This window comes from Alosa alosa, chromosome 3, assembly GCF_017589495.1.
Source record: "Alosa alosa isolate M-15738 ecotype Scorff River chromosome 3, AALO_Geno_1.1, whole genome shotgun sequence".
In the NCBI taxonomy this organism is placed as follows: domain Eukaryota; kingdom Metazoa; phylum Chordata; class Actinopteri; order Clupeiformes; family Clupeidae; genus Alosa; species Alosa alosa.
Window position 1 is genome coordinate 28,504,873 of NC_063191.1, and position 24,278 is coordinate 28,529,150.

General features: G+C 45.6%; 1 protein-coding gene across 1 annotated transcript in view; it reads left to right on the forward strand.

The window, feature by feature from the left end:
- Positions 1-24,278, forward strand: part of myo3b (myosin IIIB) — a 174,050-nt gene that overhangs the window by 44,476 nt on the left and 105,296 nt on the right. Inside the window, 2 exon segments of the mRNA XM_048239976.1 lie at positions 3,825-3,890; positions 15,995-16,150. Coding sequence (XP_048095933.1) covers positions 3,825-3,890; positions 15,995-16,150 — 222 coding nt within the window.

Consider the following 24,278-nt stretch of genomic DNA (forward strand, 5'->3'; position numbering starts at 1 on the left):
GTACTGTATGCTGATTACTATTGCTGTTTCTTTGAAGAGCCTTGAGAAGTAGAGCCAGAGACAGTGGGAACGTCTGTGATTGTGTGCAGGAGAGTTTTATTAATGGAACGCCTGTGATGGACATTTTATTAATGGGATGCTGAACAATATTGTTGATCATTCCAAACAAGGAGAAACATAGATCAATAATGAAGAGAAAACCATTTCATATTTCAGGGGTTTGTTGCAGATTCTGTTTGTTGAGACTCCCTACTCTATGACATTGATGCTGAACAAGATACATTCAGGCCCAAATACTTCAGGCCCAAATTCACATATTTATTTCATCTATCTATCTATGTATTTAGATCACCTTCATATCTATTTCATCTATCTGTCTATGTATTTAAATCACCTTCATATCTACTTCATCTGTCTATCTATGTATTCATATCACCTTCATATCTATGTATTTAGATCACATTCATATCTATTTCATCTATCTATCTATGTATTTAGATCACCTTCATATCTATTTTTATCTCTATTCTCTTCATTTCTATTTCCGAGGCTTGAGATATTTGAGTGAGGACCGACACACTCAGGTCATTCACTTGGTTGGGATGATGGCCTGGCTTGTCTAGCAGAAGTGTAGGTGTGCCCTGGTGATGGATTGAATATGTGTGCGGCCAGGAAGTCGCGCGTGTGTGCAGGTGTGTCTGTGGAGTTTGTCTGTCTGTCTGTGTGTGTGTGTGTGTGTGTGTGTGTGTGTGTGTGTGTGTGTGTGTGTGTGTGTGTGTGTGTGGGAAGTGTGTTGAGAGCTGTATTTGTGCATCTCTCTCTCTGTCTCTTTCACTATGTGTATGAGAAGTGTGTTTGGGTATGTGTGGGTCTGTTTGAGCATCTGCCATTGTGTATGTGTGTGTGTGTGTGTGTGTGTGTGTGTGTGTGTGTGTGTGTGTGTGTGTGTGTGTGTGTGTATGTGTGTGTGTGTGTGTGTGTGTGTGTGTGTGTGTGTGTGTGTCTTTATTTGCTCAGGCAGTAGCTCTGTCGTTTCTCTCTCTCCTCTCTCCTACTTAAAGGCCACTGGCCTGCAGCAGCACACAGGTCAATGCACACGCGCAGATCTTTTTATAAAACCCATTTGTCACTGTTCTCATGCATAGAGCGTCCATGAGCTTTTTAAAAGGGCAAACTAACATTTATATATTATAGAAGCCATTCTAAAGCGAACAGACCCCAAGCCCTTGCCATCAGTGCTTTGTCAGTGAGATGAAATGTCTGTTTGCCTGGAGAGGCTGTGTTCACTTTATTACGGTGTTAAAGGTGTTCTAATCAATGCTGGGTAACATCACTTCTGTTGACTTTCAAACAAAGCAGAGAGCTACCTCGCTACTTCCTCCCCCTCCCTCCGGTGCTGCTCCTGTGCAATTGAAACTCTCCTAAACGCGCATCTCGTCTGTGATTTGCTGGAACAGTTTGTAATGTTTTTATGGGCTAGGTTTGCTCAGGTTGTTTTTGTTGCCGTTTTTGGAGCCTGGGCTGTCCACAGAGATTGTGTTTTTTTCAGTGTATTCAGGACACAGACAGCTAGCGGTTGGTTAGGTGATGTTTGCAGTAAGTGACATCAAATGTATTAGCCTTAAAGACGCTTTGCATTGCTTAGAGCACCTTTAAGTGACAAGTAACAAGGCTGTGTTCACTTTATTACGGTGTTAAGTAACAAGCAACAAGGCTGTGTTCACTTTATTATGGTGTTAAGTAACAAGTAACAAGGCTGTGTTCACTTTAACAAGTAACAAGGCTGTGTTCACTTTATTACGGTGTTAAGTAACAAGTAACAAGGCTGTGTTCACTTTATTACGGTGTTAAGTAACAAGCAACAAGGCTGTGTTCACTTTATTACGGTGTTAAGTAACAAGCAACAAGGCTGTGTTCACTTTATCACGGTGTTAAGTAACAAAGCATTTTAGCTGCATCTTGCTCAGATGCCGGGGACGCTGAATAACACACCTGCAGTGACGTTTGGCCCCCCCAGTCAAGTCATGACTGACTAAATATTTTACCCATGCTGACAGCATGGCAGCAACAGCCAACACACACACACACACACACACACACACACAGAGATGCCCTAGACATCTGTCAGAGGAAGTGTGGTGGCGGAGATTACAAATAAAGCCGTTTGTGTTTACATGAGGAGTCGACGCTCCCTGACAAACACAAGGAGAGGGGGGAATGCAGAATGGGGGAGCAACATGACTGAGAATGTCTGACAGCGGCGTTGTGTCATGTCGTGTCGTGTCGTCTTCGCCGGTTCCATGTTTACTCTCTCTAAGCGTAAGAGGCCGCGCTGCGAAGAAACATCAAGGCCAACGCGTAGCTGCAGGCTCGTATTATAGTTTAGATTTTCTTTTTTTTTTTTCTGCATGCACAGAGATGGATATACACACAAGTGCTAGCACACACACACACACACACGCACACACACACAGGGGTGAAAAAGAGCGAGCAAGCCTTTGATCCGGGCCTCCAGAATAAGGGCAATGCCTTTCGGAATCTTCATCAAAGGCTGGGGTGACTTAGAGCGGCAGCGTGGAGAATGACAGATTATCTCACCCCTCTCTCCACCTCCTTCCTCCCTCTACGCCTCCCACTAACCCCCACCCCCACCCCCAAAACCCCCGCACCAGAGAGACAGAGAGAGGGGGAGAGAGAGAGGGGGAGAGAGAGAGAGAGGGAGAGAGAGAGAGAGAGGGAGAGAGAGAGCTGTTTAAGGGCGTAACGCTCAGGCTGTGGAGCTTTGTTCTTGGGAAGACGTTGGGAGTGAGATGAAGACACAGGGAGACACAGGAAGTTTTCTATATATAACTATATAAAAAAGACAATAAAGAAATCTTTCATGTCTTTCAACAGCTATTACGGCTGCTCTCCAATAACTAAAGGAGAAGAAAAGTGTTGAAGAAGACAGAAAATATTTGGTCACTGCATGCCTGTGTTGTGTGCATGTGTTTATGGAGTGTGTGTTTGTGTGTGTATGTGTGTGCATTTGTATGCGTGTGTACGTGTGTTTTATGTGTGTTTGTGTATGTGTGTTTTATGTGTATGTGTGTGTGTGTGTGTATATGTACATGTGTGTTTTATGTGTGTGTGTGTGTGTGTATGCGTATATGTGTGTGCGTATATGTGCGTATATGTGTGAGTGAGTGTGCATGGGTGTATGAGTGATGGTGGTTCTACCTCTTCAGTTCTCCTCCCTCTTCCCCCCACTGTCGGGTCCTCCCACCATTTAGCTCAGGCCTCCCTCTCAGACGCCCGTCTGCTTATGAATCACCTGCACTAAATGCTGCTGACGGACGGATTTCCACGCAGGCATTATTCTCCGCCGCCTCGGGGGCAGATGCTGTGTGTCGGGTGCTGCGGAGCTGCCGTCGTTTGTCTCTCTCTCTCTCGCCTCAGTGGCCGCCCTGGTTGTGTTGGACGGCATCGCTTGGCTGAAAGTGTTTAGCTAGGACATTTACTGTGGCCGAAAGAGCAGCACGTGGCCTCACACACTCAGCAGAGACCTCACACACATCTGAGCCACCGCTTCAGCTCTCCAGGATCTCCTTCAACTACTGGGCCCAAGTCATGACACATGAGTCAGTGCTGATATGATATGTGTCATGAGATCGTGGGCTTCTAGGTGACAGTCTGAAAACAAACATCTCCACTGTTGCTATCTAGTGTTGATTTAGTCTCTGATGTGTTTTTGTTTTTGTTTCTGTGTGTGTGTGTGTGTGTGTGTGTGTGTGTGTGTGTGTGTGTGTGTGTGTGTGTGTGTGTGTGTGTGTGTGTGTGTTTAGGAACCCGTCGCCTACTCTGCGCCAGCCAGATCAGTGGTGTAGGAGCTTCAGTCACTTCATAGCCCAGTGAGTACCTGACCTCTCTCTTCTCCTCCTCTTCTCCTCTCCTTCTCCTCCTCTTCTCCTCCTCTTCTCCTCTCCTTCTCCTCCTCTTCTCCTCCCCTCTTTTCTCTTCTCTTCCCCCTCTTGCATCCTCTCCGACCCCATCAGCCCTTTCCCAACAACAGTACATACAATGAGGAAAATGTCTACATTGAATTGCACACGGTCACTTCCTATACAGTTATCTCCTTTAAAGAGACACCAGGCAAGCCTGATGCTTTTTCTCTATGAAACTTTGCATCTTCCGTCAAGGGTTTTCGCTGCTTTTTCGCCGGCTCTGCCATTATACACACGTTTGCAACAATCGCTAGCGTTTCGTTAGCCTGCCTCTGTGCTGTGGATGCAGGATGTAAACTGATCCTGCTTCGGTCGTTGGTGCGATACACTGAACTTGCAAGCGGGATATTCTTCCTACAGGCAGTAGGGGCGGGTGAGAGAGTCTTCATTCGCCCTGTAATGAGTCATTTAACCATATACCGACTTACGAAGATGAGTAATTAACACAAAAACGTTGCCCTGTGTCCCTTTAACTCTGGAACGCCTGTCAACTCTGCAACAGACTAGGGCTAGAGTGAGTCTCCTTGACCCTGGACATTAGTCATTTACTCCACATGAAGTAGCCCATAGAAGAGCCTAAAACCGTTTGCTCATACTGTAGGATACTGTAGGATAGTCTTTAGTCTTTTACTCATAGCAGCGTCTAAACCACCATATTTAAGTGGTTTTTGAAGTTCTCAGAAGCTTGCTGGATGTAAGCTACAGTCACGTTACTTCACTCGAGTGCTGTCATGTCTGAATAAAGAGACATTTCAATCAATCACTTCAGTTTCTTAATGCTGTTTAAGCTCAAGTGAGGAGCGTATTTGGTGGAATTGCCTCTCAAGTTGTCAGAGTCAGCTCTTTGATGTCTGCTCAAAGCAGGAGCACCATTCTGTGTCATATGACAAGCACAGTGGATATCTTCCTATACTTTTCTGAACTGGCTTATCGATGTGGAGAACAAATACAGCATATATATCTTTGCCTAGAAACAATATTTATAATATTTCAGGAGTGGCTGCAGGCTGAATTTCTGTGAATTCCTGTTTTAGATTAGATTGGATTCACCTGCTTTATTGATTTTTCATCTTCATGTAATTTAGGGTCAGGCCATCTCTATTACCACAAGACAATTGGCCTTCTTATTTCCCCGTGCCCAACTGTTAATGACAAAACCAAAGGAACAAGAGAAATAGCCCATACTAATTCATCCAGGTTTATGACTGGAAATCATCCTGTCACATCCTCCCCATACAGTACGTAAAAGCCATATGTGGAAGACATGACTAAATGAGACAGAGGAGAGATATGGTCCCAGCGGCAGAGGAGAGATATGGTCCCAGCCGCAGAGGAGAGATATTGTCCCACCCGTTGGTCCTGGCCTGCTGAATAATACCCATAATTCTCTCCTGGTCGGTCTGAGCATGGCTTGGAGATGGCGAGGCAGTGCTGATTATTGTTTCATAATGGTGAAGGAACACATCAAACAGAAAAGACACAGACACAGGCCACACACACCCAAACACACACACACACACACACACACACACACACACACACACACACACACACACACACACACACACACACACACACACACCTTCTTCAGTGGCTTCCTTTGTTACATCACCATCACAAACAAGCATATAAAAAGAGTTTCTGCATACTCTATGACACACACAACACCAGCTCCTACTACTACTACTACTACTACTACCACCACTAGTACTACTATTAATTTTCCTTTGGGGATTATTACAGTTTCTATCTATTTATCTATCTACTACTACTATATATACTACTACTGCTACTACTATTACTACTGCTACTACGTAACATACCAGTTTTGACAATGAGGTCTGTCATCTCACTGCTGGTGCTGCTGTTCTCCATGTGTGGAGCTCAGACTCAGAGCACCCAGACTGAAGTTCAGACAGAGATCCAGAGCACTGGGGCTGCTGCTGCTGCAGTCTCTACCCAGCTGGACGTCTCTGCTGAGCTCAGGGAACTCAGAGACATGGTGGTGGAGCTGAGAGTGCTGCTGACTGTCACCCAGAATGAGTTACAGAACACCAAGACTGGAATGGAGACTGAGGTAGGGACTTTGAAGATGGAGAATGCAGCACAAGGCACAGAGCTGACTGTGATGAAAGAAAGACTGGTGGCCAGTGAGACTAAAGTGGAGGCTCTGGACAGGGTGACTGCAGCACAAGACACAGAGCTGGCTGCTGTGAAGACTGAGCTGGCCGTGCTGAAGACCATACTGGCTGCTAGTGAAACTGAAGTGGTGAATCTGAGGAAGGAAACTGCAGCACAGACAGCTGATCTGAGGTCAGTCACTGAGAGACTTGTCATCACTGAAACTGACATGGAGCACATGAAGAAAGACACTGCAGCCCAACACACAGACCTGACCACTATGAAGACTGAAGTGATGAACCTGAAGATGGAAACTGCAGCACAAGAGGCAGAGCTGACAGCAGTGAAGACCAGAGTGACAGCCACTGAGACTGAAGTAGTGGATCTGGAGAAAGACATTGCAGCACAACACACTGACCTGGCCATCACGAAGACTGAAGTGATGAACCTGACAATGGCAAATGCAGCACAAGAGACAGAGCTGACTACCATGAAGACTGAAGTGATGAACCTGACGATGGTAAATGCAGATCAAGAGGCAGAGCTGACAGCAGTGAAGACCAGACTGGCAGCCATTGAGACTGATGTAGAGAATCTGGAGGAAAAGATTACAGAGCAACCCAAGGTGGCATTCTCAGCAGCTCTGGGTAGAAACAAACAGGCTGGGAACACTGAGATGAACTTGGTCTTCACTAAAATCATCACCAATATTGGACAGGCCTACAACAGCACAACAGGCTTCTTCACAGCTCCAGTCAGAGGAGTCTACTACTTCAGATTCACTGTGATGGACATTATAACCTCACAGATGACTGTCTTCATGTATAAGAATACAATGCTGGTGATGCGTTTGGATGAGTTTGGTACTGATCGGAAACACAGCTGTCTGTCCAGTGGTGTGACTCTGCAGCTGGAGGAGGGAGATGAAGTTAACATGCGACTCCCTGCTCACCGAAAGCTCCAAGATAGTTCTGATAACCACAACATCTTCAGTGGCTTCCTGCTCTTTCCTCTCTGAATGGAACACACTGCTCTACTGCTTCTGAAATGATGAATACAGTGTTTCGTGAACATGAATAAATAATTTTTAAGCTTCAATCCTTTTTTTGTCATGATTGGAAATATTTTGCTATGCTGATTTACATTTTTGTCTTTTCCTGAAAATGTTAAAATATATGAAAGGTTTGGATGGAGACCCATATTGTGTTTTCATTCAACTGTAGGATATGTGGTGCCAGGTTGTGCTCACGGTTAACTGCAGACCATTGGGTGCTAGCTCTCTCTCTCTCTCACACACACACACACACACACACACAATAACAAACACACACACACACACACACAAAATAACACACATACACTCTCACTCACATATACACTCTCTCTCTCTGTCTCTCTCTCACACATACACACACACACACACACACATACACAGACAGGTTTAACTTTTCCACAAAGTGTTAAGATTTGTTACATCACCATCACAAACAAGCATATAAAAAGGGTTTCTGCAGACTCTATGACACATACAACACCAGCTCCTACTACTACTACTACTACTACTACCACCACTAGTACTACTATTAATAATTTCCCTTTGGGGATTATTACAGTTTCTATCTATTTATCTATCTACTACTACTATATATACTACTACTACTACTATTACTACTGCTGCTACGTACTGTAACATACCAGTCTTGACGAGATGAGGTCTGTCATCACACTGCTGGTGCTGCTGTTCTCCATGTGTGGAGCTCAGACTCAGAGCACCCAGACTGAAGTTCAGACAGAGATCCAGAGCACTGGGGCTGCTGCTGCTGCAGTCTCTACCCAGCTGGGCGTCTCTGCTGAGCTCAGGGGAACTCAGAGACATGGTGGTGGAGCTGAGGTGCTGCTGACTGTCACCCAGAGATTACACACCAAGACTGGAATGGAACTACTTTGAAAATGGAGGAGAGTGCCAAATCATTTGACTGTGGAAAAAATGGTGGCCAGTGAGACTAAAGTGGATGCTCTGGACAGGGTGACTGCAAAAGACACAGAGCTGGCTGCTGTGTGAAGACTGAGCTGGCCGTGCTGAAGACCATACTGGCTGCTAGTGTGAAGTGTGGTGAATCTGAGGGAAGGAAACTGCAGCACAGACAGCTGATCTGGGGTCAGTCACTCGAGAGACTTGTCATCACTGAAGGCGACATGGAGCACATGAAGAAGACACTGCAGCCCAACACACAGACCTGACCACTATGAAGAAGACTGAGTGATGTGAACCTGAAGATGGAAACTGCAGCACAAGAGGCAGAGCTGACAGCAGTGAGACCAGACAGCCACTGAGACTGGAGTGGTGGATCTGGAGAAAGACATTACAGCACAACACACTATTATAGCCATCACGAAGACTGAAGTGATGAACCTGACAATGGCAAATGCAGCACAAGACACCAGCTGACTACCATGAAGACTGAAGTGATGAACCTGGCAGATGGTAAAAATGCAGATCAAGAGGCAGAGCTGACAGCAGTGAAGACCAGACTGGCAGCCATTGAGACTGATGTAAGAGAATCTGGAGGGAAAAGGTGCAGAGCAACCCAAGGTGGCATTCTCGGCAGCTCTGGGTAAAACAAACAGGCTGGGAACACTGAGATGAACTTGGTCTTCACTAAAATCATCACCAATATTGGACAGGCCTACAACAGCACAACAGGCTTCTTCACAGCTCCTGTCAGAGGAGTCTACTACTTCAGATTCACTGTGATGGACAGTATAACCTACCAGATGACTGTCTTCATGTATAAGAATACAATGCTGGTGATGCGTTTGGATGAGTTTGGTGCCTGATGGACTTCACTCCTGTCCCCCCCAGTGGTGTGACTCTGCAACTGGAGGAGGGAGATGAAGTTAACATGCGACTCCCTGCTCACCAAAAGCTCAAGATAGTTCTGATAACCACAACATCTTCAGTGGCTTCCTGCTCTTTCCTCTCTGAATGGAACACACTGCTCTACTGCTTCTGAAATTATGAATACAGTGTTTCATGAACATGAAATAAATCACTTTTAAGCTTCAATCCTTTTTTTTGTCATGATTGGAAATATTTAGCCATGCTGATTTACATTTTTGTCTTTTCCTGAAAATGTTAAAATATATGAAAGGTTTGGATGGAGACCCATATTGTATTTTCATTCAACTATAGGATATGTGGTGCCAGGTTTTGCTCATGGTTAACTGCAGACCATTGGGTGCTACAGTAGCTCGCTCTTGCACACACACACACACACACACACACACTCTCTCTCTCTCTCCTTCCCTCCCTCCCTCCCTCCCACTCTCACTCTCACTCTCACTCTCTCACACACAATAACACACATACACTCTCACTCACATATATTCTCTCTCTCTCTCTCTGTCTCTCTCTCACACACACACACACATACACAGGTTGAACTTTTCCACAATACTGGTAACTGAATAAACTGAATGACTAACTGAATGAATCCTGGAAAAAACACTGTATCTCGACATTTACTAAATTTGACCAGTGTCAATAAGCTGTGTTTTACCCCCAAAAGTGATGAGATTTGTTACATCACCATCACAAACAAGCATATAAAAAGAGTTTCTGCAGACTCTATGACACACACAACACCAGCTCCTACTACTACTACTACTACTACTACTACCACCACTAGTACTACTATTAATAATTTTCCTTTGGGGATTATTACAGTTTCTATCTATTTATCTATCTACTACTACTATATATACTACTACTACTACTACTATTACTACTGCTTTTTTTACTCGCTGTAACATACCCAGTCTTGACGATGAGGGTCTGTCATCCGCACTGCTGGTGCTGCTGTTCTCCATGTGTGGAGCTCAGACTCAGAGCACCCAGACTGAAGTTCAGACAGAGAGCCAGAGCACTGGGGCTGCTGCTGCTGCAGTCTCTACCCAGCTGGACGTCTCTGCTGAGCTCAGGGAACTCAGAGACATGGTGCTGGAGCTGAGGCTAACTCTGAGATTCACTCAGGATGAACTACAAAACACCAAATCATTGTTGGACAAAATGGAGGCTGAGAATGATGCTCTAAACACAAAAATGACAGCACAAGAGACAGAACTGATCACTATGAAGACTGCGGTCATGCACCTGATCGAGGCAAATGCAGCACAAGAGACCAGACTGGCTACCAGTGAGACTGAGGTGGAGAACCTGAAGATGGAAACTGCAGCACAAGAGGCAGAGCTGACAGCAGTGAAGACCAGACTGGCAGCCACTGAGACTGAAGTAGTGAGTCTGGAGAAAGAGATCACAGAGCAACCCAAGGTGGCATTTTCAGCAGCTCTGTTTAATTCAGGATACATAGAGGCTGGGAATACTGAATTGAATTTGGTCTTCACTAAAATCATCACCAATGTTGGGCAGGCCTACAGCAGTACAACAGGCTTCTTCACAGCTCCTGTCAAGGGAGCCTACTACTTCAGATTCACTGTGATGGATCTCATAACCTACCATATGACTGTCTTGATGTATAAGAATGGAAAGCAGGTGATGCGTTTGGATGAGTATGGTACTGATGGACTTCACTCCTATCTCCCCAGTGGTGTGACTCTGCAACTGGAGGAGGGAGATTTAGTTAACATGCGAATCCCTGCAGGCCAAAGGCTCTTTGATGATTCTAGCAACCACAGCACTTTCAGTGGCTTTCTGCTCTTTCCTCTCTAATTGGAGCATACTTGTCTGACTGGATGTTGTGAAATGATAAATACAGTGTTTCATGAACATGAGCAAATAAACGTTTAAACTGCAATCCCTTTGTGTCATTATTGGAAATATTGAGCAATGCTGAAGCAACACAGATTCACATTTTATTCATTTCCTGAAAGTGATAAAATATATGAAAGAGTTGGATGGTGACATACAGTGTATTGTATGTTCATTTAACTGTAGGACGTGTGGTTCCAGGTTGTGCTACAGTTAACTGCAGGCGATTTTGTGTTAGCTCACTCTCTGGTTGAAGTAGTGTTAGCTTGTTCTGTGTTAAAGTTAGTGTTAGCTCACTCTCTGGTAGAGGTAGTATTAGCTCACTCTCTGGTGGAGGTAGTTTTAGTTTGCTCAGTGGTAGAGGTATACTCTTAAAACCAATGTGTTGAAAACAACACAACTTGCGTTGTTTTTAACACATCTTTGTGTCCAGACAGGAACAACATAGTTTGTGTTGTTTCCTTCTTTTATTTGTTACACAATATGTGTTAAAAATAACACAATTTATGCTCAAAACAACACAACTTGTTTTTTTTTTTAACACATCTCTGTGTCCAGATAGGGACAACACATTCGTTTTAAGAGTGAGTTAGCTCGCTTTGTGGTAGAAGTAGTGTTAGCTCACTCTCTGGTAGAGATAGCTTCTTCTGTGGTAGAGGTAGTGTTAGCTTGCTCTGTGGTAGAGGTAGTGTTATCTTGCTCTCTGGTAGTTTTAGTGTTAGCTTGCTCTGTGGTAGAGGTAGTGTAAGCTTGTTCTCTAGTAGTTTCAATGTTAGCTTGCTGTCTTGTAGTTTTAGTGTTAGCTTGCTCTGTGGTAGAGGTAGTGTAAGCTTGTTCTCTAGTAGTTTTAATGTTAACTTGCTCTCTGGTAGTTTTAGTGTTAGCTTGCTTTATGGTAGAGGTAGTGTAAGCTTGTTCTCTAGTAGTTTTAATGTTAGCTTGTTCTCTGGTAGTTTTAGCGTTAGCTTGCTCTGTGGTAGTTTTAATGTTAGCTTGCTCTGTGTAGGCCTACTCTGTTGGTGTTCCTGTGTGGCTGGGGGCTCAACTTAGGCCCGGTGCAGCGTGACCAAACACAACACAAGCAGCTTTGCAAGCCCTGCAGCAAACTGATCTGCCTCACTCTGTCAGCTCTCTTTCTTTCCCAACGATCTCTCTCTCTCTCTCCCTCTGTATTTTTGTCCTAAGACATTTTTTTCTTCCCTCTCTATCTCTCTTTCCATCTGTCACCTTTATCTTCCCTCAGTTCTTTCTCCTGTTCCTCCTCACTGTCTGTTCTTAATAATCACTCTCATTTCCCCTCTCTCTCTCTCTCTCATATGCATCATCTCTCTCCAGTCTAAATGAGGGAAGGTCTCTTATTCCATGACTGGGGAGGTCAGGAGAGCAGTGTGATCTGATTCATTGAGGACTAATGACAGACCTGCCTTTGACTGCAGTATAATACGTTTGTTCAGTTCAGACGCACACATACAGCGTGACTTATGAACATCACCGTTTATGCATTAATTAATTAATGAATTGATTCTTGCACTCATTAATTTATTCATTAATGTATTAATGCATTCATTTCATTCATAATGTTCATTCATTCTTTATTTTTGTTGATTTTCCTCTTTCTTTCCTCGATTTCCTTTTCTTTCTTGGGGCTCTCTGTAACTTATCGGTGTCTCCTGTGGGTTTGTCATATAATATATCATATATTTGGTGGGTCAGGGGCTCCCAGCAGGAGTGTCTGGGCCTCATTCTCTCAGGAAAAATGTTTAATAATCTTTTAAAAAGAACAAAACCAAAAAAAAAAAAAAAAAAAACACATGCCCTGTCTACAAAGCCCTTGCATGCTCACAGCACAATGACTAACGGCTTTGTTGAACCAAACGAAACCAAACCAAACAGCCAAACAAAACAAAACACACACACACACACACACAAACAAAGCTCTCATAGTGTCCCATTCCATTAGGGTCTTAAATGTCTCCTGATAGATTGACACAGCTGCTTGAGCTGTCACTGTTAGCGTGGTGTAAATATGGGCAGAGGGCTTTTAAATGGGGCCCACGGTGGCTATTAGGCGGAAATGTTTAGAGTGTGAATGGCGGCCGGTATCAGATGAGAAATAATTCTGTCTAATAAATTCTCCGAGAGCCCGTACGGCGATACAATGAGAGCGAACGGTGACAATGTTATCAGACACCACAGGCTGTTTGTTCAGCTCTCAGAGACTATTCTAGTGGGTGTGTGTGTGTGTGTATGTGTGAAAGAGAGATACTGTGTGTGCGATGCAGTGTGTGTGTGTGTGTGTGAGTGTGTGCGTGTGTGTGCGTGTGTGTGTGTGTTCCGGCGCTTTTGTGTACACACACATGAATATGTATTTTCTGTGTTTGTGTCCCCTGTGTGTGGACATGTGTTGTTAGTGACACGCACACACACTCACACACAAACGCACACGCATGCGCACACACACACACACACTCACACACAAACACAAACGCATGCACACACACACACACACACACACACACACACACACACACACACACACACCACACACACACACACACCAGTACATCCAGACCAGCCTGGTGCCAGACCCCGCAGTGCTCTTGACACACCTGTAGTGAAGTGTGTAGACTTCCTCTCTTGCAGTAAGACAAGGTAGAGGGAGTGGACAGAAATGACCGGTCTCACTCTCAATACAGATGATGGGGGCTGGGAGAGGAGCAGAGATGGCCAGAGTTGCCTTACTGTTGCTCATGTGTGGGGCCACAGCTATCTTGAGTCAGAAAGAAATATATTCCCCTACTGCTGTTGCACACTTAGCAATATTCAGAAATGGAGGAAGAGAGAGAGAGAGGGAGGGAGGGGGTGAGAGAGAAAGAGAGAGAGAGAGAGAGAAAGATAGAATTCTGTAAAAAGTACTATGGGACATATGGACACACTGAACTGCATTGTGTGTGTGCAGTGTGTTGAAACATACTATATGACCAGCTATATGGCAGACTGCATAAGATAGTGACCTACTGTAAATGGTTTACAAAAGGCAGTATGTACACACAGTTAATTTCCCCTGTACTAACACACAGACACACTGCTCACACACATGCACATACACACACACACACACACACACACAGAGAAGAGAGAGAGAGAGAGAGAGACAGGAGATAGCTGTTTGAATTGGGTGCCATGGTGATGGAATCACTCAGAGAAAGATAGAGAGAGACAGAGAGAGGGAGAGGCAGAGAAAGAGATGGGTGTGTGTGTGAGAGAGAGAGAGAGAGACAGAGAGAGAGAGAGAGAGAGAGAACCAAAACACACCATCTGACAGACTGTGGAGGGCAGGGTTCAGTGTGGCCAGTGTCCGGCTTATCTCCTGTGCTGCACTGCTGATCTGCTCAACAGAACCTTCGACAGGCAGCCAGACAGCACTGCAGAATGCTCAGGTGAACCCTCTCCTCCCTGTCGCGCTGCTACAGTAAGGGCTCTGTGTGTGTGTGTGTGTGCACTTGGTTGCAGGTCTAGAGGGAATCTCCACAGGCCAGATGAGGGTCATGCTGGAAGCTGTTTCGTGTTTGCTGGAGATGTGTTTGCTGGAGATGTGTTTGCTGGAGATGTGTGTCAGGGACACATGGGCATGGGCCATCTCTACTGCTGTCCGTTTGTCTTTTTCTCCTGAAAAACAAACACTTGTGTGCACCAGTGACTACAGAGCTCATTGAGTATTCTGTCTCTGACACAAATGTTGGTTGGGCAAGGGTCCACTAGTTTATATAGTTTATTCATAATAACACCATTATTTGGACAGTATATTTAATGTATAGGTGTTTGTAAATGCTGTGCAAACCTCTTATTTATCAGGATGTGTCTCAGCGTTGCTATGAGCACCTTTCACATTTGTCTCCTGTTGTGTGCTTACACTCTTGTTGTCTCCTGTTGTGTGCTTACACTCTTGTTGCTCGGTGTCGATTAAAATGTTCTCACATACATACCTACTCTCAATTGAGTAATTGACAGATTTGTGTGTTTATCTGTCTCTGGCTCTGTTCGAAATGGGAAAAACTGCTGCCGTTTAAGATATCTAACAAGGGAGCGAGGCAACAAGTGCTGTTCGAAAACACCAAACTCTCTCTTCCTGCCTTCTAAGATACCTTAGAACTACCCCGATGACGGTCAGTTTTGAAGGCAGCAGATGTTTCCTCTATGCTGCCTATAACCCACAAATCTCTGTGGTATAAAACAGCTGTGAAAAGTAAACTAAGATGGTGGATGACACCCTTAACAGCTGATTGTGTTGAAATGTAATTTCTTTGACTTGTTTTGCTGAGATTTGTCGAAATCTAGCGGGAAATAAACATTGTACTATCTGATTATACCATTGTTCTAACCATTGATAGCGTCTGGTATGATTTTCTTTCTCTGTCAGACAACTATCTACCGTAAGCGTGCTAGCTCCCATAAGCTAGTTTAACATTCTTGCTTGTGCTAACGTCATACCATAGTGTCAACGTTCTCTTAAGAGACTGTTTGAAACTATCGTTCTTAAAAGATGCCTTCACTCCAAAGTCATGTCGTATGAGATAGACAGACACACACACACACACACACACACACACACACACACACACACACACACACACACACACACACACACCAAAGTCATGTCTTATGAGACAGCTCTGCATCACGGCAGTGAGGCAGCAAGGCAATGCCTTCCGTCCATTTTGAATGGACCCTGCGTGTGCTGGCTTGTATGTATGTTTGATGGGCTCGTTTGTGTGTGTGTGTGTGTTCATGCGTATGTGTTTTTGTGTGTGTGTACGTGTGTGTGTGTTTGTGTGTGTTTTTGTTCATACGTGTTGTTGTTTGTGTGTATGTGTGTTCACTCCTGTGTGTTTGTGTGTTTGTCAGGTGCCTAATAAAGCATGTGTGTTCATGCGTTTGTGTGTGTTCATGCGTGTGTGTTTGTGTGTGTACAGTATGTGTGTTCATGCGTGTGTGTTTGTGTGTGTACAGTATGTGTGTTCACTCCTGTGTGTTTGTGTGTGTACAGTATGTGTGTTCATGCGTGTGTGTTTGTGTGTGTACAGCATGTGTGTTCACTCCTGTGTGTTTGTGTGTTTGTCAGGTGCCTAATAAAGGACTTTGAGACGCGGCCGTCCGTCACCCACCTGCTGGAGCACCCGTTCATAAAGCAGGCTCACGGCCATGACTCCAGCCTGCGCAAGCAGCTCTCCGCACTTATCAAGGAGCAGCAGGAGCACGGCTGCAGGAGGAGGACCAGGTACACACACACACACACACACACACACACACACACACACACACACATCACACATATGAGTACACACATATGACAGACATGCAGGCATACCCAACTGAATTACTTTTGCTGTATCTTCAGTAAAACAGGACCTATGGGTAATGGTCCTGATGTTGTAATGTGTAGAACAGCACAAAACAGGTGCCCTATATTCACTGATGTAACAATAAGAATGTAAAGGTATTTAGTCTTTTTGATCTTAGGCCATTTTAATCAGTGTAACTTTATGAAGAAGCATTTTCACTGCAGAACTGTGCCTCAAAAGTGACTGTAATTCTGGCAATTGGCAGCAGAGGGCACCAGTCCCTCTCTGAGCACTGATCATTCCCAACTCCAGCCAATGAGGCTGCCAGTGAGGTTTCTGCTGGAACTGATGATTAAGGCCCAGGGAGGTGATGTGTCTGAGCCTAATTTAATGCTAGCGATTGTGTAGGCTAACCCTGATGGATAATAATAATACTTTATCACTAAGGATCATCACCCGAGAGAGAGTGAGATAGAGAGAGAGAGAAAGAGAGAGAGAGAGAGAGACTGTCTGTGCAAGAGTAAGTGAGTACTGTATGTGTCATGAGTGTATTACAGAAAGAGCGAGAGAGAGAGAAAGAGAGAGAGTGTGTGTGTGTAAGCGGCAGAGAGGCGTTCAAGTATAAAATTCTGCAGGCCTTTTTATGTTCTCGATCCTCCTCTCTCATTTTCTCACCCCCCCCCCTCGCACTCTTTTTATCATTGTCCGATTATGCCACTAGAGGAGGCTGAACTATCAGACAGAATCACAATTTAATTAACAGGCGACCGCTGAACTTTCTCCATCCGCCCCCTCACACTCTGCACTCTCTCAATCATATCAGACGCACAGAGATCCATCACATCGAACTCTCCGCTTTAACACGGCTCTTCAGGTCTAATTAGGAGGCGAACAGAGAGTAACACCAACTTCTGTCTGACTTGAGCCTCTTCAGAGTTTGAGTGTTGGAAATGGGAAAGAAGAACTTTATTTGATTCAGCGGTCTCGTGCGGTAGTGATAAACCTGAGTGCATGTCGTTTTGCTTCCACATGACTGTGTATTGTAGCAGAACTTGGGCTGTATTACTAAATTACTAAAACATTTAATAATAAGTTAGGAGGCAATTGTGTGAAGTTATATTTGCTGTGCAAGTTATGTATTTATTTATTTACACAAGTATCAGCGACAGCACACGGTCCATCAGCCGAGTGTGTTATTCTGCCCTCTGACTGGCATTTTTGGCTGCGCTACCTGATTTAGCATGTCGACAAGTACAGTGATGTATGTACAGTGATTTATGTCCCTATCTGATTTACCATGTTGAAAAATACATTGATATATGTCCCTATATTATTTCCCATCTAAACAAATACAGTGATGTATGTTCCTCGTGGGGGCTTTCCAGCTCTGTCTGAGAGTACTGATGGAATAGAGTAGCATCCTTCACGCCTGCCCACCAGCAGCTTTGCCACCTCGGTGGACACATTACATAAGGAGCGGGCTGCTAATCGGCTAGCATCAGTCATGCACTGATTGCGGCCCCCTAAGTCCGTTTACCAGAAGTGGGATCACCGGCCTTAAGGTCAGAGCTGGTGAAGCGAGACTGATCCAGGAACACCTGTCCTCTGGCATGAAATGGAGAGGATGAGAGAGACAGAGAGAGGGGAGGGAGTGAGAGAGAGAGAGAGAGAGAGAGAGACTGTGACAGAAAGAGGAGCAGTGACCACTGAGCAACGCGCCCACAGACACGCACACACACACACACACAGTGCATTGATGAAGTGTAAATGTTTGTAATGTTTGTTTGTTTACTTTTTTGTAATTATTATTATTCCTGTGAACGCTTTGGCAATGCATCATATGATTTGTCGTGCCAATAAAGCATATTTGAATTTGAATTGAATTGAATTGAGAGAGAAAGAGAGAGATGAAGACAGAGAGAGAGGGGAGAGAGAGACAGAGAGAGAGAGATGAAGACAGAGAGAGGAGAGAGAGGAGACAAAGAGAGAGAGAGGAGAGAGAGAGAGAGGAGACAGAGAGAGAGAGAGAGAGAGGGGAGAGAGAGAACAAGTGGCTGAATTTGGGAGAAGAATAAAATTGTTTGTTTGTGTTTGCATGTGGTGTATGTGTGTTTGTGTGTGTGTGTGTGTGTGTGTGTGTGTGCTTGTGTGTGTGTGTCTGTGTTTGCGTGTGCATGTGGTGTGTGTGTTTGTGTATATGTGTGTGTGTTAATGGGAGAGTGTGAGTGGGGTTAAGGAGATTACTCCTGACCTCGTGGGTGGAAGGCGAGTCCATGTTGAGCTTAGCAGCCGCAAGTGAGGAAAGGAAGATCAGTGATCGCAGCGAAGCTGCCCGATTAGCTCTCCTGCTCTCAGTCCACCGGCCAGTCAACCGGTCAGTCAGTCCTCGAGTCTCCACGTTAACGCTAACGACCAGGGACCGGGCGGCAGAGCCTCCCCCAGCTCGCGCTGCTGTTTCTGGGGCAGCCGATGCCACCATGCTGGACCTGAGCAGGAAGGCCCGCCGGAGGGCCAAGCGCCGGGCTCTCTCGCTGGTCAGGAGGGGTCGAGTGTGGAAACGGAAATGGTGAGTGGAGTTGGAGGTGAAGAGGGGGGTGGTATGGAGGTGAAGGGGGGTATGGAGGTGAAGAGGAGGAGGGTATGGAGGTGAAGAGGAGGGGGGATATGGAGGTGAAGAGGAGGGGGTATGGAGGTGAAGAGGAGGATATGGAGGTGAAGAGGAGGGGGAGGGTATGGAGGTGAAGAGGAGGGGGGAGGGTATGGAGGTGAAGAGGAGGATATGGAGGTGAAGAGGGGGGGGTGGGTATGGAGGTGAAGAGGAGGATATGGAGGTGAAGGAGGAGGGGGGTATGGAGGTGAAGAGGAGGATATGGAGGTGAAGAGGAGGGGTATGGAGGTGAAGAGGAGGGGGTATGGAGGTGAAGAGGAGGATATGGAGGTGAAGAGGAGGGGGTATAGAGGTGAAGAGGGGGGTATGGAGGTGAAGAGGAGGATATGGAGGTGGAAGGGGGTATGGAGGTGAAGAGGAGGATATGGAGGTGAAGGGGGGGTATGGAGGTGAAGAGGAGGGGGATAGAGGTGAAGAGGAGGATATGGAGGTGAAGAGGAGGGGGTATGGAGGTGAAGAGGAGGATATGGAGGTGAAGGGGAATATGGAGGTGAAGAGGAGGATATGGAGGTGAAGAGGAGGGGGCAGGTGAAGAGGAGGATCGGCGTGAAGAGGAGGGGGTATGGAGGTGAAGAGGAGGATATGGAGGTGAAGAGGAGGATATATGGAGGTGAAGGGGGGATATGGAGGTGAAGGGGGATATGGAGGTGAAGGGGAATATGGAGGTGAAGGGGGTGGAGGAGAGAGGAGGGTTTGGGGTAAAGTTTAGTCAGTTCTTTAATCACAGTTGTGTTGTGTCGGGTAGAAATAGAATGAAAATAAAAATGATGAGTGGATATGGAGGTGTGTGGGGGGAGTTTAGTGTTTAGTGTTTTTTAATTAAGGGGTTGTGTTGTATTGCGAAAGTGATGAATTGGGATTTGGGAGACATTATAGAGATGGGAGTTATAGTGGTGATATTGTGATGTGTGTGTGTGTGGTGTGGTGGGGAGAGAGCGTTATTTTTATATACAGTGTTGTGTTGTGTTGAAGATTTGATGAATTGGGAGTAGGAAAGAGGATGTTTTTTTAGTGGAGTTTAGGTTTTGCTGTTGTTTTGAGTAGGGAGAAAAGATCAGGGTCGGGTGGCTGTGTTTAGGAGTAGATTAGTGAGATATTGTAGTAGTAGTGAGTATCTGGTTGGATGGCCTACAGAGTGGACGATTTGGTGGAGGGAATGTTTTTGGGGTTGGATTAGGGTGAAAGACCTGTGTTTTGTGTAGCAGAGGACATACTGGCAAAAAGGAGGAATGAGGGGTTAGGAGGAGGCTGGGGGGTGGAGAGGAGGAGAAGGGGGATGGGAATGAGGGTTGGGAGTGAGGCTGAGGGGGGGGGTGGAGAGGGGAGGAGAAGGGGGGGTGGGTGGGAATGAGGGGTTGGGAGTGAGGCTGAGAGGGGGTGGATGGGAATGAGGGTTGGGAGGAGGCTAAGGGGGAGAGGGGGAGGAGAAGGGGGGTGGGTGGGAATGAGGGGTTGTGGTTCAGCATTTTGGGTGGCTGAGGGAGTGGGTTAGCTGTAGAGCTACCAGTCCTAAGTGGTTTAGACTGCTTTATACATGTTCAGGAGGGACAAGATGTGGAATATGAAGAGGTGAGATTTGATTGAGTGTCTCATCATTGCTGTCAATGTCATTTCTTGTGTCGGTGGAGGTGGTGGGGGCATTGCCCTATTTTGCTTAGTGAACAGATGTTCATTTGAAAGAGACATAATGTGGAATTACTGCTGTATGGAGGTATGGAGGTGGTGTTCATGGTTCATGGTGTCTGGTTTGTTGTTTTTTTGTATATCTGTTGGCTCAGTTATTTTATTTATTCCGTGGATATGTTAAGGGCATGTGATGAGGGCATATTATCATGAAGGAGATTTTGGGGAAGGCTTCAGGACACCAGTCTGCAAACTGGTGAATCTGGAGTTGAATACAGGAGGTGTTTTGTTGTGCTGTGTTTTGTTTTGTCTTGTTTTTGGGAGAGCATACGATCCATGGTCATTATTTTGTTCTTTTGATAAGTGGTGACATTAAGGAAGGCCATGGAACCCCTGATCTGTGTAATCTTTGAGATATAATAGATGAACATGAGACAAATGAAGCATGCACAGGCTCTCTTACACATTGGCATTAGACAGATGAAGCATGCGAAGGCTCTCTTACACATTGGCATTAGACAGATGAAGCATGCGAAGGCTCTCTTACACATTGGCATTAGACAGATGAAGCATGCGAAGGCTCTCTTACACATTGGCATTCTATTGTTCTTATTTACACCTGATGTGTTACATCTAGTTTTCTTGTGTTCTGGCCGTATGTCTAGTCTTGTCAGACCATTAGGAGGTCATTAGCCTATTATATAAGGTCTTGAAGGAAAATTCTGTGTAATTACCTGTGGCATGGTAACAAAAACAATCATAATTGGACCAGCAACAGATTATTATATTGTTTCATAAGAAATAGTCTGTGTTTTTGGCTTTATGCACAGGTAGGTTCATTGTTGCACATTGTTTCTAGGTGTGTGCTGTGGCCTACATTGGCAGAGTTTGCTTAACTCAGATAAGCTGTTGCTGGATATATCTGGAAGTGGGTAGTCTGACTGAGATCACACGCACCCTCCTCTTAATTCACACACTTACACAACACACTCAAACAGGCACACACACACACACACACACACACACACACACACACACACACACACACACACACACACCACACACACACACACACACACACAAACACACACACACACACACACACACTCACTCACACAAACACACACACACACACACACACACACACACACACACACACACACACACACACACACACACACACACTCACTCGCACACAAACACACACACACACACACACACACACACACACACACACACACACACACTCACACACACACACACACACACACACACACACACAGACACAGAGACACACAGACACAGAGACACATGCACACACTCACATGGGCCCACACAGACACACACACACACACACACACAGAGAGAGACATGCACACACCCACATGGGCCTGCACACACACACACACACACACACACACACACACACACACACACACACACACCCTCAGGGGAGTTTTTAGGATGTGAATGTGGCAGCTGGTTCTCCGTTGACCTCTGCCTCTCTGAGTGTGCCTGTGGAATAAAAGGTCACGCTGAGATGAAGTGAGATGAGAGAGTGATAATGGAACAGTTCTCTCCAGGGAGACACACACACACACACACACGCACACACACACACACACACACACACACACACACACAGTATATACTCACACGCACACACCACAAATGAAATGAATACAGCCCACTTCGACATCGAAGCTAATTAATTTCCTTCTCTACTGAATAAAATATTTTGATAATTAATTTGAAGAGTTTGCTTTTAACCCTTGTAGGTTATCAGTATCATAATTACACAATTACATTTGATTATGTTTTAATTGTACAATTTAATTAGACTAGTTTTAACATTTTAGCGTTAACATTTATCTTTTCAACTAAGACACTGTCGTAATCCACATCAGTCTCTGACCAATTAACACAAATGAATAAAGCCTGCTGTGATGACTGTAGAAATCCATTGATTTTTTCACCCTACATGACATGTATTTTGTATGTATCTATTTTAACTAATAATATGTAGTTTTAAATCAATTGTTAAATCTCGGTTAATGTATGTATCTTGTTTTAATAGATGGAAATTCACGATATTAGTAATAGAGCTTGACTTGATCTTCACTTGGAACTGCAGCACAGACACCCTCATGGTGGCGCCTCTCCATCTTTCTGACCACTTCTTCATCCAGCTCAGCGTCAGCCTGACAGAACAGCCTCCGGCTCCTCAGCCCGATGGTCACGTTCCGCCCGCGGCTTCCGGAACCTGTCTCCAGCACTTCTCCTCTGGTTGCCTCCGGTCTACCTCCACTCAACACCTTCTCTCCTCTCTAGGGGTTAATAAACCACTGACTTCGCTCTGCTCCACACTTTGACCTGCGTGTCTGGGCAGGCTGTGCCCTCTTACCACAAGGCCAGCTCGATCCAAACATTCTCATCCATGGCTAAATGATACCCCTCCGATGCATGGCGCCTGCAAACTCAGAGCAGCGGAGAGGGAAATGGCACAAATCAAAACCTTCTGATGACCTCAAAATTACCAGACACTCCTGACCTCCTTCTCAGCCAGCATCACTGCTGCTAAGACTACTTTCTACAATGACAAAATCAACAAGCGCTACAGACACTTTCGAAAACTTTTTCTCAACCTTCAAATCGCTACTCAACCCTCAGCTGCCTCCTCCTCCATCCAGCCTTACTGCAGATACCCTAGCCTCATTTTTTACAAACAAAGTGGCGGCAATCAGCAGTCAATTCTCTACATACCCACTCAAAGCGCCATCTGACTCAGATGCCGCACTCCTACAACCTCTAGGGACTGCTGGAACATCTTTTTTCAGCATTCCATGCCTCTCTCGAGTGAAGTGTCCAGACTCCTGACATGCAGCCGTCCTACCACATGCTTTCGCTGGACCCTATACCCTCTGAGGCCTACTTCAGTCCATCAGCCCGACCATGCTCCCAGCTATCACACATGTGATCAATGCCTCGCTAACCTCCGGCACATTTCCAACAGCGTTCAAAATGGCCCAGGTAACCACCGTTACTTAAAGCTTCTCTCAGCCCTGCTCAAGTCCAGAACTACCGCCCTGTCTCACTACTGCCTTTCCTATCCAAAGGCATTGAGCAGGCAGTCTCCAAACAGGTCTCTGACTTCCTTTCACAGAACAACCTTCTGGATCCAAATCAGTCTGGGTTCAAAAGCGGCCACTCTGCGAAACGGCTCTGCTGTCTGTAACAGAAGCCTTAAAAAGCCAGGCGACCTTCGATCATCAATTACTCATTCTGCTTGACTTATCGGCTGCCTTTGACCACGGTTAATCACCCGTATCCTTCTCTCTATACTTGCTGACATGGGAATCTCGGGCTGCTCTCTCCTGGTTTGAATCCTACCTCACAGGGCCTTTCGTTTAGCATTATCATGGCTTGGTCAGCTATCTGCACCTCACCATCTCACCACAGGGGTCCCCAGGGCTCAGTGCTGGGCCCCTCCTCTTTGCTATCTACACCACCTCCTTGGGACAGATTATCCGTTCGCCGCGGCTTCTCCTTACCACTGCTATGCAGACGACACACAGCTCTATCTGTCCTTTCCACCTGGCTGACCCCCTGGTTTCAGCGCGGATCTCAGATTGCCTTTCAGACATAGCTTCATGGATGAAGGCACCACCACCAGCTGAACCTCTCAAAGACTGAACTGCTGGTCATCCCAGCTAAACCTACCATACACCCACGACATCAACATCAAATTTGACTCCTGTCTGTTTCACCCGACC